This window comes from Euprymna scolopes, chromosome 35, assembly GCF_053919585.1.
Source record: "Euprymna scolopes isolate OS-2025 chromosome 35, ASM5391958v1, whole genome shotgun sequence".
Classification (NCBI taxonomy): domain Eukaryota; kingdom Metazoa; phylum Mollusca; class Cephalopoda; order Sepiida; family Sepiolidae; genus Euprymna; species Euprymna scolopes.
In genome coordinates, this window is record NC_136516.1 from 14435329 (window position 1) to 14452153 (window position 16825).

General features: G+C 34.6%; 1 protein-coding gene across 1 annotated transcript in view; it reads right to left on the reverse strand.

Annotated features, from left to right (window-relative positions):
- The window catches only part of LOC145259587 (uncharacterized), an 89024-nt gene that overhangs the window by 19458 nt on the left and 52741 nt on the right, over positions 1-16825 (reverse strand). The window contains exon 9 of the mRNA XM_080117241.1: positions 11740-12309. Coding sequence (XP_079973367.1) covers positions 11740-12309 — 570 coding nt within the window. The remainder of the gene's footprint in view (positions 1-11739; positions 12310-16825) is intronic.

The following is a 16825-nucleotide window of genomic DNA, read 5'->3' on the forward strand; positions in this document are numbered from 1 at the left end:
AGAGCCCAGAGAAAAGGGTAAAAAAGAAGAGAAGCATACAGTCAGCCGACAAGAAACATTAACACAAGCTCCTGGTTCCATCCACCCACCCTCCTGTCCATACTCCGTTCCTAGCTTGACGCACGCACATGAGGTAATAAAAAAATAAAGAAAGAATATTTTCTATATTTTTATACGATACGAAGCTGTGTTACGATTATTTTCTGACTGGCGAAAAATCGACTGCACACCATATTATTTCTCTCTTCTTTTTTCTTCTTCAGAGTTTAACACGTGACTTTTTCAGCTTCAATGTTTTGCATGATAAGTTTTTTTTTCTACATTTGAGAATACTTCTTTTTGAAAGGAGAAAAACTGTTTCTGTCGCCTGATGATAATCGATGTTTCGACATTATCATTATTATTTTTTTTTTATCAAATTCCGTCAGTGTTTTTTTTTTTACAATATCACGTGACGTTGATATTTGGGCTTAACAATGAATACCATAGAAAAGTCACTTCTAATTAATATTTAGTTTTAAACTATGCAAACGAAGAAATGATTTGCAGCGATTTAAAATTGTACCTCTTCTTTTATCATAAATTGAACTCATTAATAAGAAAAAATTAAATTAAAATGGTGAGGTACACTCGGGATTAAACATGGGATCATTCGATCTGTAGTCGGATGCTCTACCACTGAGCTATATCTCCAGATAATAGTAAACGTAAAATATTGTGTAACGTAAAATATTTTCCTGTAAAAATTATTCTTGTTCATCTATAAGCAAGAAAGACTATTTTTAGGATCGTTTTTTTTCGATTTTCGATATTTATCGGATGAATTTCTGCAGAAAACACATCTAAGAACACTGCCAGACATATAAATTACCTTTGGGTGAAAGTTACAAAATATAGGCTCCACCGTTTCAGAACCTATGACTTTTATATAATAGAATATATATTCCACAGAATTATATATATATATATATATATATATATATATATATATATATATATATATATATATATGTGAAAATATGAGTTTTTTTTCAATCATATTTCACTTCATTATATACTAATCCTTAATTTAATAAGCTCAATATAATTACAGAGTATATAACAAATAAATGACAGACATCTATATTCCAAATTTCATGATGTTGATCATCTTACAATTTATTCCTTTAATTCCATTGACATTTACAATTCTTGTTACTGTTCCGTAGCGCAAAATCAGTAACTGTTTCGTAGCGCAAAATCAGTAAATGCTTCGTAGCACAAAAATCGTTCATTTAATTACTATATCAATCAATGAATCTATTTTGCCCTTAACTCATGAGAAATAGCAACTATCAGTCCACCAGAAGAAAAGAAAATGCATTGGGCATGATTACAAAATCTGAAAATTGGAAGAGAACTTATTGTTTGTTTACATTACGCCATTTTTCCCGTAATTATGCACGATGTAGAAAGTATGGGGTGAATAGAATTAAGCGTAATAGCTAAACGAAACAAATCATCTAAGAAACAATAAAATGAATAATTAATTAATGACATTCGTTTCTCCAAGGAATATGCAAATTACTTAACCTCCTTGAAGTCGAACGCATATTCCTGACTGAATATATTAAGAAGTTCATTTTAATAATTTTTGTAAGTAGAAAAAGTAGGCCTTTAGTATAAATTTCAGAGCGAGAAAAAACTCAACTTAGATACGTGTGTGCGCGTGAGCGCGCGCGCGCGTGTGTAGGATGTTGCAACAAAATCCGACACTTGATAAAAAGTAAGCGAAATACCGGGAGGTGCTGAGGAGGGGTGATCCCCTGAATGGACGAGATTGCAATCGGATGCCCATACATCTTCCAGTAGTATTTCGCTCTTGCACGCTGGGTGAAGACGGTCCAGGTGTGGCTGCTCAACAATGTTCCTCGCCACTGGTTGCCGCAGTTGTGGCCGCTCTTTACACCCGACTGCAACAACTCTTGAATATTTCTACTGGGGCGTGATCGAAGCCACTACCAACATGCAGGTACGGTCGACTCTCTGAAGGATGCCCCTGTGGAATCGTTCGCTGTTATAGACAAAAACGTAGCCGTCGAAGCATGTCTCTCATTTCGCGTCCATCTTTAGATGGTCGTTTTTGGTTGCATTAAAAAAGCCATGTAACTACTGTGCTACATAAATAAGATATTAAAATAAAGATTTTAAATAAATAAATAATTTATTACTTATTTCGTTTTTTTGTTGTCAAGTGTCGAATTTTGCTGTAACATCATGTATACACATATTTACTTTATATATATATATATATATATATATATATATATATATATATATATATATATATACACTAGGTTAAGGTTAAAGGTATTCAGGGAGTAACATCCATGAATTAAAGCGAGGTTATAAATAGTGCTCGATAAAAAAGAGCCAAATATATTATTTTTTTTTATTTATATATATATAGGCAAGTATTACACACTCGCGAGTATGTAATACTTGTCTATATACATAAAAATTATATATATCACACAGAATTTATTTAAAGGCATATGCAGGTTGTGCTACAGTGACTTGACAATGTTTCGATCTATAGTTATTGATAAGTAAAATTTCATCAGATAAAGAAAATTCGTCTTTTCCTTTAGATGTTCATGTGTTTCGCCTGATGAGATCTTAGATATTAATAACTATAGATTGAAACATTGTAATTCCAGTTTAGCCAGCCTGCACATGTCTGTATAAATAAACAATAATATAAACAGCTCTGTTTGTTATTGGGCACTGTTATATATTTAAAAAAAAACTTTTGAAATCACTTCTTCATACTAGGTTAATATTCTTTGATTTTATCCTATGAATAAATTCTTAACCTGCATCACTATATATATATATATATATATATATATATATATATATATATATATATATATATATATATATATAGTGGTGATATATATATATAGATGAGGTGAATGACCGAAAAGGATGGAGATCAAGGTGTTTTGAAGGTCTCCAGAGGTTTCAATCTGAAAGCTTAAGGCAACTGAAAGAAAACAGAGTAAGAGCAAAACGACTACCAGCCGAACCAATATCTGCAGCATTAAATCCACATTCATGTTCTATTTGTGGCCTTGTCTGCAAGTCCCTTGCTGGACTAAAAAGTCATCAGAGGCAAAAGCATCAATGAGTTTTAGAAATATGGGTTGTCCGAACCTCATACGTCGAAATCGACGGGAGAGTCCATCATATATATATTACAATAGAAAAATGCGAGCATAAAAAGTAATATGGTTAAGCTTAAACATGGAAAAGTAAAGGACTAGTTGTTAAAACTGGAAAAGATATTCTAGTAAAAAATATAATAAATTTTATAAGCTAAAATACTGCAGCAGGAGAAATTGATGATATAATGTTATAAATTGAATTTAAAAAAAAATCTTAATGTTGCAATATTTTAAGTTATAATTTTATTATATTTTTACTGGAATATCTTGTCATTTGCTTTTCCAGTTTTAACAACTAGTCCTTTACTTTTCCATGTTTAAGCTTAACCATATTACTTTTCATGCTTGCATTGTTTTATTGTAATCCATGATTTTTCCAGGCTTCCAACAAATTCACTTGTTTTTTGTTTAATTTCAGTCTTATTTTTTGCCCCCATAAAAACATATGTAATAACAATGCACGACACTCGTCTGCTTTCAATAAAATTCCCCAATTATCTCCCTTTCATGCTTTCTTCTCTGTTTCACTTGTCACTTCTCTTTTTGCGACAACAGTAAATGGGGAGGGGAGGGTATTTTGTAACTATTCTCTACTTTCAACTAACAATTTAATAAAAATGATATCGTACAACTTGAATTTAACTTGTAAATACTATTTAAACAAATAGCGCGGGTCGTTAAATGCAAAAACACCAAATAACATTTATTTTATCAAAATAAAATTGTAAAAAAAAAAAAAAAACATTTATTGTATCAAAATATAAGGCACTTATGCATTATACGGGCGAGGCCATTTTGTTTTGTTGGATTTCATTGAACGACCGATAGGGGATGCAACGTTTCAACCTAATTCAACAGCCAGGCACTTATGCATTACATGGGCGTAATTTATGACCGGGTAACGCCGGGACGCCTACTAATATATATATAGAGATAGAAGAACATAATAGAATATGAAAATAGTTGTTGACCACGTGCGATTAGGTCGTAACAGAAGGTGTACACGGGACAGAATATAACGTGAGGGTACACGAAGGTTATTTGAGACAAGCCATTCTTTTAAATGTGTCATTTATCAGCTTATTTGATTGTTTAAGAGAAAGGTTTTTCCCATCCAATCTTTGCAGTTTCCCACAGCCTATCTTCATTTAAAGAATAAAAAAATCTTACAAAACAGGTTTCTGTCTTATTATCCTTCATATATATTTTAAATTGTATTTAAAGCCGGACTTGATCAGAACAACACTAGTGACGACTTCTCAGACGACCGATCTTTTTTTGTCTATTCAGTTTTTCTTCATCTTTTTCTTCTACGGGGGGGGCATCCAAGCAGATATTTTACATTTACCCCTATTTTAGTGAGTCCAACCAAGAGGTCTTTTTAGGATTCTAGCCGTCCCTTTCAGTGCAATCGTTTGTATCTCACTGGCACTTGGTTCACCGGGTATAATTGCTAGGTACTTTTTAAAGTTTTTTTTTTTCATAAACCTAGTTGCTCCTATGATGATTGGTATAATTGAAACCTCCTTTAATTTCCAATTTCGTTTCATATCATACATAAGTCCTTGATACTCTTTTATCTTTTCCCTCTCAGCTCTGTTAAGCCCTGTATCATTGGGTACACTGACCTCTATTATGGTCGCTTTTCTATTTGCTCTGTCCCAAATCACTATATCTGGTTTAACGACTGCGTTTTCTAGATATGTACCGGTAGGAATTATGTAGTCATGGTGAATGATGTAGGTGTCATTCCCAGCTATTCGTTCGGGGTTTTTACTACACTGAACGTTTAGTTTCTTACATATCTTCCAATGAAGGTATTTGCAAACTCCATTATGGCCATCTGTATAATGGTCATCTCCAAGTAGGACTTTGCAACTAGAGATCAGGTGACCCACACTCTCAACCTGCAATTATTATCATTTCTTAGATCACTCATCTTTTGGAAGGCGTTTGTCATGAGGCCCTGGTCTTGTGCAGCCAATATCAACCTCTCTTGGTCATAATGGAGGGATCCTCTTTTAATCCAGTTTTGGGAGGCATCCCTATCGATATATTCTTGGGATAGTTAAGTCGGTAGGTATTTTGCCCGTTTATGGTTGGCCCATTCTTCTGCTTTAATACTATGGGACTGGCTAGTGTATTTTTCCGGCTTTTGTGGGCTATTTCAGTGACAGGCTTGTTTGAGTCCTCCATGTCATTTGTGAGGCAGACCTTTCAAAAATGAGTGGCAAGTTGTGTTATGGGTGTTGTACTATTTACTCGGTTCTCATGATGGTCTTTAATTTTCATCAAGAACTTATTATGTACTGATTTATGTTTATGGATAACCTCCGAGAGTTCCATACCTCCTTTCCACCTGGGTAGGTACAGCCGAGGCAGGCATTGGTTTTGATTAATAACTCGGTACAAGATTAACACTTTCCTTATCTTTGTGTCGAGCCAATTTATATCTTTCTGGTGCCAGTCAATAATGCAAAAACTATATGTTAGCACTGGCATGGCAAGTTGGTTAATTGCCGTAACTTTATTCTTGTTAGTGATTTGGGTTTTACAAATTTTTCTTACCCGGCGTAAATATTCTTTGCTTAGCTTCTCTTTTCGTCTTTGTATGCTGGATGAACTCATTTTCATCAATGCCGAGGTATTTGTCTTGCTCCTGTTCATCCAGTTCTCTGATTTCACTACTCCCATCGAGCTGCATGTTTTCAGTGGATGTCCTCTTGTCAGCTTTCAGAATGCATTTAGCACACGTACCCAGTTTTATTTGGTATCATTTCAGCTCGAGTTTTATTTTGATATCATAAACCGAGTTTTATTTTGATATCATAAACCGAGTTCAATTTTGATATCATAAACCGAGTTCAATTTTGATATCATAAACCGAGTTTAATTTTGATATCATAAACCGAGTTTTATTTTGATATCATAAACCGAGTTTTATTTTGATATCATAAACCGAGTTTTATTTTGATATCATAAACCGAGTTTAATTTTGATATCATAAACCGAGTTCAATTTTGATATCATAAACCGAGTTCAATTTTGATATCATAAACCGAGTTTAATTTTGATATCATAAACCGAGTTTTATTTTGATATCATAAACCGAGTTTTATTTTGATATCATAAACCGAGTTTTATTTTGATATCATAAACCGAGTTTAATTTTGATATTATTCTAGCCCGAGTTTAATTTTGATATCATATTCAGTGGTATGGAGGCGTGTGTTATGTTCTAAACTGATACCGCGCATGTTAATATATATCTCTATAAAGCCACCTTTTTTTTAAACAATTACAAATAGTTGGCTACGTGCGTTTGAATGGCTGACTCGGTAAGAGACATTATTTTGAACGCCGGCTGATCATAGTATTTCTTTTACTTTGCGATTGTGTTTGAAAAATTATAGCCTAAAGTTAATCTCTCAACGATAATAAATGAATAAAATACTATGAGTGTGAAATCCATACATCTTCTGGCTTTGGGATGATAACTAACGAAGGTTATAAAAAAGAAAACGTGAGTTTTTGACTTTTCAACAAAACTTTGCACTATATATATATATATATATATATATATATATATATATATATATATATATATATATATCACATATATGACATATTTATGAACATAAAGCAACACCGTATGAACTGGAAAAGGAAACGCTAAAACGAATTTTAAAAAATCAAATATATTCTTTTTCAAAGCAATACGCCCGGGCAACGACGGCTATATGCAGCTAGTACATTACTATTCGCGAGATTTTTAACGAGTCGCTCGAGATTAAATTGAGCAAATACATATATACACGCACGCACGCACGCAAACAACATATATATATATATATATATATATATATATATATATATATATATATATATATATATAGAGAGAGAGAGAGAGAGAGAGAGAGATAAAGATAGATAGATAGATAGATAGATAGATAGATAGATAGATATTGGTTCACTTGAGTTGTTAAAAGTTAGTATTAATGTACTAGTTGAATAGAGCCGGCGTTGCCTGGGCACAGTCCTTTGATAAATATAAATAAAAGTGTATTTATTTATTTATTTTTTTTTTAATTCGTTTTACTGTTTCCCTTTCCAGTCTATATCCTATTTGAGTTGCTGAATTTTACCCATTAAATTAAATGGCTACATCGTGTTTAAATTTGCATTAGTGGAGAAGCAATTTACAAAATAAAAAAAAGACACGTTATTCCCTCCTCACCCACCATTTAAATATCTTGTTGAAATGCATTCATCAAATTTTATTAAATTTTATGAAATATCTTATCAATTACTCACCTGCAAATCAAACATTTTATGTTTAACTATCTTCGATTAGGCCTGATTGCTCACTGAGCTTTTACATGGTAGTTTTCTGAGCTCTACTACTTCCATGCTGGTTCATGGCAAATTCTAAGCGGATGTAAGTCATGTGAACCAAGTGATAAGCAAATGTCCACAAGTTGATCAGACTAAGTGGAAGGGAGACTGTAAGATGGCGGTAATTGTCCTAGTCGGGACAAAGGCCCAGTAATAGGAGTCTTTGAAGTGTCCCTATGATGATAATTTTTGGCTAGTAGACATTTTTTATATGGAGGTCACCACTTATCAAGGCTCGGAGGCCACTCAGGGATAAGGGTTATTGCGTGTACAGTAATCACTGGGATAGTATTGTAGTAATCATTAGTATTGGAGATTTGATAGTGTCTTACTTGAGAGGGCGGTTTGTCAGGAATTTGTTTATGTTGGACTTGAAGGCATCCAAGTTGTAGTCAGGTGGGAAACAGGCAAACGGAAGAGAGTTCCACGGTCTTGCACTTCTGAGAAAGAAGCTCTGTTCATGGAATCTACGTTTGGATTTAGGCACAGATATAGAGTGGGTAAAATTATTGACAGTGGTTTCAGCCAGACGGGTGTTTCTCGTGAAAGATTGGCGACGGGGCACGAGAGATTGGAGCTCAGACGAGCACTTGCTATGGAAATAACGATAAAACAAAGACAGGCTCACAACGTCTCTTCTGTGGGAGAGAGGCTGCAGGAAAGAGAAAAGGGCATCCCCACTAAGCTACGAAGTCTATTTTGTACTCTGTCAAGGCAGGATAGGCTGTTTTTAGCAGCTCCTGCCCAGATGTGGCAGCAGTACTCCATCCTTGGACGTACTTGGCTTTTATAGAGATAGAGAATTGCATCAGCAGTGATATATCTTCTGGAGCGGTAGAAGGATCCCACCATTTTCCCAGACCTGATGTACGTGGTTCATTTCAGATCAGGAGTAAAGGTCAAACCCAGAAGCTTGTCAAAACACGGAGCCTCCCCAAGACGAGAGCCATCCATTTCAATTGATGCCAGATGGAAAAAATGTTACATTGTTTATGTATATGAATATGTTCCATAACGACGTACACGTTGAATAGTTGGGTTTTATATTTCATCTGTATATTCATGTATGTGTAAATGCGTGTATGTATATACGTCGTATCATTTAGTTGATCGTCTAGTGTGTATATTTTTACATTTATGCAACAGAAAACGATTGACGTGGACGTATCGAAACAGTTGTAGACAAACAGTTCTGTTTGGAAATAAACACAACACATACCTGGATTATACACGAACATTTATTTTCATGATTCCGGCCGGCATCTTCAGAGATTACAACGTCTTCACATCTTGGTTGCCTAAGGAAACGCTGCTCCCTGCATCATGGAGAGACCAACTCCCCCTTGAGTCGCCCGTTGTCTCTCATGTTCAGCTAACGACTGACTAGAATCTTTCCAAATCTACATCTCCTCACGTGTCTAAGACCAACAGCTGACGTAACCTCAATCTACTTATTTGTCTATGCAAACCAAAAATTATGTTTACGTCTATTTTCTATTTTCACGTTCTTTTGTAGTTGTTTATTATTTCAACCTGCCAATCACTTTTTCCCAATCTAATTGTTTATTTTTCTAATCACAATAATCAATCCAGCAACCGCCGTCGCTAGAATCAATAATAATAATAATAATAATAATAATAATAATAATAATAATAATAATAATAATAATGTTTTGACCTTTGGACCTGCCTACCACAGTTAACAGAGATACTACGCTGTGATCACAGCCAAAGTATAACAACATTACCAAGAGATAGGTTTATAAACCGTATTTATTTTAGTCTCGAGGGAAATTGTTAGAGATTTCCCTCTCAATTTTGTACCGTGCCAAGATGTAAAAAATCAAGACACATGCGTTTTAAAACAACCTATTAACTTTCGCTAACTCAAGACGGACCAAATTGCGCGCACATGAGCATTATTATGACCGTTTTCTGGGCCTTACTACTTCCGTGCTGGCTCATCACAAATTTGAAATGGATGTTTTCTATGTGACACTATCACTAGAAAATTGCAGTACAGGGACAATGGGCTCCGTATATTCGTTTGTTTTTTGTTTGTTTGTTTGTTTGTTTGTTTTTTTTTTTTTTTTTTTTTTTTTTTTTTTTCTGCGGAGCACCCTTTCTCAAATCACGACTGAGGAACTCTATCTAATCTGTCTCTAGTAAACCTCAAGAATCCCAGAGGGAGATTAACAGATACTGTACGTTGATCAATGATTACCTATGCAAGGCTGGTGCGTTCATATCTTTCGAGTATTACACATACACGCCTATATAAAATTCATATTAAAAGAAATTGTTTTTTAATGAATGTTGCTTGATTTTCCTGGTAAAAAAAAAAATCCCGCAGATTTATAGTTGTAAAACACAACTAGCTAGACCAAATCAAACATCGATTTGCCCAATGTATTGCCGATCTCTGTCGAAAGTTTTAGACATACATACATACATGCATTTAAACAGATAGGTGAGATTTATATAATAGACTAGCCTGAGGGGCCGGCATTGCCCGGGTGTTTGGAAATATGTGTTGAGCAAAAAAACAAAAAGTGGTAGTAGGCAGGCAGGTTCGAACATATACCGCAAAGAAGGAAAAGAACGTGAAAAAAACAACGTGACTTTTTTGCCGTTGCGTCCATAGCCAAACCGGAAGTGGCGAAGGTTTAAATTAAGGCTAGTCAATCGAAAAGAGGGGATGATTTTCGAAAATATCGGCGAAAAAAGTTACCTCTTTTTGTAAAAAAAGTGACTAGTTGAGGTTGAAGGCATTAATGTTTTTTGCTAATTTTTCAATATTTGTTGTCCGAAGGATCGGGCTTTAAAACGATATCAATCTCGTGAAAATCCGTCGCCTCTGTCGAAAGTTTTAGGCATACATACATACATACATACATACATACATACATACATACATAATGTAAACAGACAGGTGGGATTTATATTATAGATGATGGCTTCATAATTTGTATATTCATTTTTTGCGGACTGTTATCTCCATCTTCATATCCTCAGGCCTTCTTTATGTGAATCTTGTACAACTCGGGATTTTTTTTTCTCTGTATGGACACGTGGCGTAGTGGATAAAATATCTGGTAAAATTCAGTTGTAAAAGTTACACTCTTCTGGAGGTTGAAAGTTCGATCCTCAGTGCAAGCGACACTCAAAGATACAATTGTGAGTTACTCAGGACTTCTATCCAGTCATGGCCGACAAGAGTGTGCTATCCCCATGGATTAAATAAAGGGCTCCATCTTAAATTCCGTGCAGATTCTCGAGATCAACTGAAAGATTCTCGAATCCAACAAGATACACGTGAAGAAGGTCGGAGGTTAGATCGACCGAAAACTTGTGAAAATAACTCACACGATGAGAACAGTAGTCTAAATAATAAAAAAAATGCAAATTATTAATTCTCATCTAAAAAAAAAGCAGAAACTTAGAACAGTTGATATGCCGACTACAGCTACTACAACACGGTAGTTTTCAAGTCCAATGTAAACAAATTCTTGTTGAATCATCTTGAATAATCAAATTCTTCCGTTTCATCCATCGTCATGAATCCTCACAATGTTGTCTCGCCGTCCACCTGATAAACTCTGTAATCCTTGTCCTTGCGTCGCCTTCGGGCCTTGATAAGCATTAACACATCAGTACAGAAAAAAGGTTAAAGGCCCAATCATATATACAAACGATACTAAAAATATAATTATGATCAATTAAAACATGACTGACGGAACGAGAACAATCTACCCCCGTGGATCATATAAAGGGTCCCGTTCAAAATTTCATGCAGATTCCGGAGTTCAGCAGAAAGATTCCCGAGTTCGACAAGATACATCTAATAATTATTATTTAACACTTCTACATGGACATAACTGAAGGGACGAGAACAATTAGCTGCCGTGGAATAAACAAAGAGTTCAGTTCGAAATTCCATAGCTGCTCCCCAGTTCGAGAAGATGCACCCAAAGAAGGTCGGAGGTTACATCGATCGAATCACAGTGAACATAACACCCAAGACGAGAACGATCGTCCGAATAATCCACACGATACAAATAATTATCTCAAGAATTCAGAGGCTTAAAACAGTTGATATGCCATAAAAGCCAACAAGCATAGAAATGTAACTTACCTTCGCATGGTTGAGCGTGTACCTTTTCTGTAATCTCTTTTAATGCCGAATAGGTTGCGACCGTGTAGACGCCTTGGACCGGATCGCTTGCAATGGCCTTTAGTTCGTCAATATCATATTGGTTTTCATCCCCAACGCCGATTGCATAGACATGGACCCCAAGTCGATGAAGTTTGTCAGCTTCCGCTTTGGTTTTATTTCGATCACTAGAACCGCCATCAGTAATCACAATGGTAACAATCGGGCCATTTTCAATTGCGATTATAGGTTCGACTTGCGATCGAACCATTCTTAGAGCTTCTCCAGTGTTCGTTCCACCAGTGCGGTACATTATATTGGCGATCGCCTTTTTCAGTTGAGCTCGCTGTGAATATCGACCCAAGGGAAACTCCAAGTAGGCGGCATTGCTGAACGTTATAACCCCGACGCGGGCTTGTCTTTTGTGATGGTCCGATGCAATGCTATCCACCAGGTCTGCAACGAATTGAAGCTGTTCTTTGTAATTCTGTATCCTAATGCTGCTCGATGAGTCCAGCACGAATAAGATGTTCTTGGCTTTTTCGAGGCATGCTGGAGGGGAAATGAGAAAATAAATCATTTTAAAATCGGTAACCATAAACACAGTGTTGATATTTGGTATTTAGTTCTGAAAATTAATATAAAAGTATGATCTAATATATAAACGGTTATATGTCTGTCTGTCTGTCTTCATATTTTCAAACGCTATCTCCTCCGAAACTTAAAGTTGCAAAGCGGCGCTAGGAGCCTCAAATGATAGGATTTTTTACGGGCCGTTCTTTTATGGGTCTTTAGCTGGTTTAAAAGTGTTTTTAAGGGGTCAAAAATGAGTCCAAACTGAAAAAAATCATTATAGATTTTGTACATTCATCTTAGTTTATTTTTCATTTTTAATCGATTTATATACGTGTCACGTTGGTACAGTGGTAATGTCACCAGCTTCGAATGCTTCGGTTTCGATTCCGACCGATGACACTTAGGTGCTTTTTTTTTTACTTTTGAAATCACGACTCTATAATAATATATACGAAATCTGGACTAATTACGATATCATATTTAAGCGTATTTTACGTTCGGGCAAAGCTGGGCGCCCCCCTCCCCTCCCGCTAGTAAAAATAATAAATTCGTGAAATGCTTACTCTATGTAAACGTTGTTTAAATTTGAATTTAAATCTGTAATTTTACAAAGCAGTAGGTATCTCACTGACGATGCAATTCTCTACTTATATAAGAGCTAAGTACGTATTAGGATGGAGTACTGTCGCCACATCTTAGCAGGAGCTGCTAGAAGCATCTGATCCTGCATTGACAGAGTTCAAAATAGACTTCGTAGCCTAGTAGGGGGATGACATTTTCTCTTCCCTTCAACTTCTTTCCCACAGAAGAGACGTTGCGAGCCTGTCTCTGTTTCATCGTGATTTTCACGGCAAGTGCTCGTCTGTACTCCAATCTATGGTCCCCCTTGCCAAACTTTCACGATAAACACTCGTCTAGCTGAAACCACTATCAATAATTTTCACCACTCTTTATCTGTGCCTAAATGTGAATTTCATGAACAAAGTTTCTTTCTTTCTTAGAACTGCACGCCTGTGGAACTCTCTTCCATTTGCCTGCTTTCCAGCTGACTAAAATGTGGTCGTCTTCAAGTCTAACGTAAACAAGTTTTTGATGAGACGTTCCCCTTAAGTAATCCAATGTTTCGCTACTAACGATTACTACGATATTGTTCCATTGGCTACCGTGCACTCATTAACCCTTATCCACGAGTGGCTCCCAGGCCTTAACAAGTGCTGACTCGTTTGTAAAAAAAAAAAAAAAAAAAAAAAAAAAAGTAAACCGCAGGATTTAAAAAAAAAAAAAAACATTTATCTAAGTTTCGGGATATGACATCAAAAATAGAATGAGTTTATGTTTTTTCTTTTTTCTTTTTCATCCTTCTTCGTGGCATATTGAATTTTAAAAATCGATGACCATAAACACAGTATCGATATTCAGTATTTAGTTCTAAATTAAAAGAATGATAAAAAAAATAATAAACTAGTGAACATAAACGTTGTTTGAATTTGAATTTAAATTGGTAAATTTACAAAATAGTAAAACCCAGATTAAAAAAAAAAAAAAAAAAAAAAACATTTATTTGTTAACTAGTGAGGGTCGCCCGGCATTGACCGGTTATAAAATACGCGTAAATTGTTATCAAAGAGTAAATCTTTAAAAAAAAAAAAAAAAGAAAAAAGAAAAAAAGAAAAAAGAAAAAAGCAAAAAAAAAAAGAAAAAAGAAAAAAAAAAGAAAAAAAGAAAAAAAAAAAGAAAAAAGAAAAAAAGAAAAACTTATCAAGATAGGAAAAGCTCAACACTATTAAGAGGAGCAAATAATAAAATTAAATGAAAGATGAGGAATAAAAGTTGTATGGAACTTCATCATATCACCAGAACAGTAAGACAAAATACAGGGGGAAAGTTAAAAAATAACAAACTCGTTAGGCCATGGCATTTCTCATCAGAAGAGGAGAAGAAACAGAATTATACAAAATGCGAATATAGAAAAACTGACGCAATGGCATTTAGATATGAAATGAGAATGTAGGAATAGGATAAAATGGTAAAAAATGATTGAGTGTAAGTACAATATATGAGGGTAAAGTTGGTAATAGTAAAAACAAAATATGGGCCATTATGAAATAATGGGTATCATTAAAGAAGACGGGGGAAAATAGGGAAGATAGATGAGAAAGAAGGGCAGTAGATAGAAACTATAAATATGGAACACAGAAATCTTTATATCTATCTATCTTCTATACTCCTATAAATTCGTTTTTTTGTTGCATGTATTGATATTCATATTAAAAACCCTCTTTTCTATTTATTTAAAGAGAAAATACAATTTTCTTATATATGGGTTCTGGAAATGCATTCACTAGCAAAAGATCTAGCTAATTTGCATATTCTATTAAACATTCATTTTAATTAATTCCTTGTTAGTTTTTCGGTTTTCTTATGGGATGATCACATAGAGTTAACTATTACGTGTTCATGCAGATATTTTACATGATTTATACTTGCATAATATTTGCGAAAAAAGGTTATAGTAAACACAAAATTGTTTCCATATATATTTATGTATACGTATATATTTTTGTTAAACAAATCTATCTATCTATCTATCTATCTATCTATCTATAAAAGTGAACGTGTCTGTGTGTCCTGTGTGTGTGTCTTTCTGTGTGTCTGTGTACATTTCTCTACGCAGTAACTTTGTCAACTTTGAGGCTACAGACTCGAACTTTTATATACAGGGTACTGAGATTTGGGAAAATCGATGTAATCGGTTTTCGGCCAGAAATTTGCCTGTTAAGGGGTCAAAGTTCAACGATTTGACCTTTGAGAACTATACCAAACTCCTCCGCCAATTTTGGGTCTAAACACTTGAAATTTTAGATATAGGTTCCTTGGGCATGGATCTAACTTAATAACTTGATTTGAGGTCAAAACAATAAAAGTTAAGGTGTCATAATAGGGGTCAAAGTTTAAAAAATTGAACGCTCTTTTTTTTTCTGCTCAACATACATCTACAAACACCCGATCATCGCCGGGCTTAAATGCTAGTATATCTATAAAAGTGAAAATGTGTGTGTGTATGTGTGTGTGTGTATGTGTGTGTGTGTGTGTGTGTATGTGTGTGTGTGTATGTGTATGTGTGTGTGTGTGTGTGCATTTCCCTATCAAATAACTTTGTCAATTTGCAGTCTAGAGACTCGAGATTTGACATAAGGGGGTATAGACATTTGGGGAAAATCTTTTTAATCGGTTTTCGGCCAGAAATTTAGCTATTAAAGGGGCCAAAGCTTAACGATCTGACCTTTGAGAACTCTACCAAACTCTTCCGCCGATTTTGGGTCTAAACACATGAAATTTTAAATGTAGATTACTTGGACATGAATCAAACTTTTTAGTTTGAGCCCCCCCCCCCAAAAAAAAAATAAATGTTAAGGGGTCAAAGTTGGGGTCAAAGTTAAAGAAAATTTACCTCTGCGGTCTCTACGAAATTACTCAGACAAATTTTGGTCTAGCATTTGAAATCTTACATAAAGTGTATTCACACGTAAAGCAAGTTATGAACAGTATATAAGGCCCGAGCAAAGCCGGGCTGAACTGCTAGTACATATATAAATAGGAAAAAAATAAAACAATTTGAAAAAGAAAATGGGATCAGACAAATGTTCAAGAAGTGCTCATAAATTTTTCTATATTTTCATTTTGTATAATTCTAGGCTTTCTTCTCTTTTGATGAGAGATGCTATGGCCTAATGAGTTTTGTTTTAAATTTATTTTCTCCTGTACTTTTCTTTATTGTTTTGCTGATATAATAAAGTTTTATATAACTTTTATTTTTCATATCTTATTTAATATATTAAATATTAATTCATACAGATTTTGTATTCATTGTTTCAAAGTCAGTTCTCTATTAAATATTATATTGTACCTAAATATATTACTGACTTCAAAAGTTAAAAAAAAATGGCTCTAAACCAAAACATGACTTGGGTGTTATCAACTAGAATCGAAACCAAGGCGTTTATCGCTCTAGCCGCGTTCCTTATCGTTTGAGCTATCGACAGATAGATAAGAAAACTTTCAAATTAAACCACTTAAAGCTACTTTTGAATTTGCGCATGCGCAAAAGTAATACAAATAGGTCAACAAGTTGAATGAATATTTTGCATTTTAACTTACCGACATATTTCTGTACGCGTTATTCATGAACCCAAACAAAGATTTTACTCGTTATAAGCCATCCTTTGTGTATGATTACAATTTCCTGTTAATTTCAGTTTTATGTGACTTGTATTTTAAGAGTTTATCGGTTAAATATTTTCGCACAGACACACGCATAATCTAAGTTAATCTAAGTTTCGATAACATAAGTGTCTTGTAGCAGGGGTTCCATATTGGAGATGACGCGAGTTCATATTGGGAACACGTTAACGGGGCTCATAATACAGACATAACGATAGTGATGATGATGAGGAGAAGGTATTTATATATATTATATCATGACGACGATTGT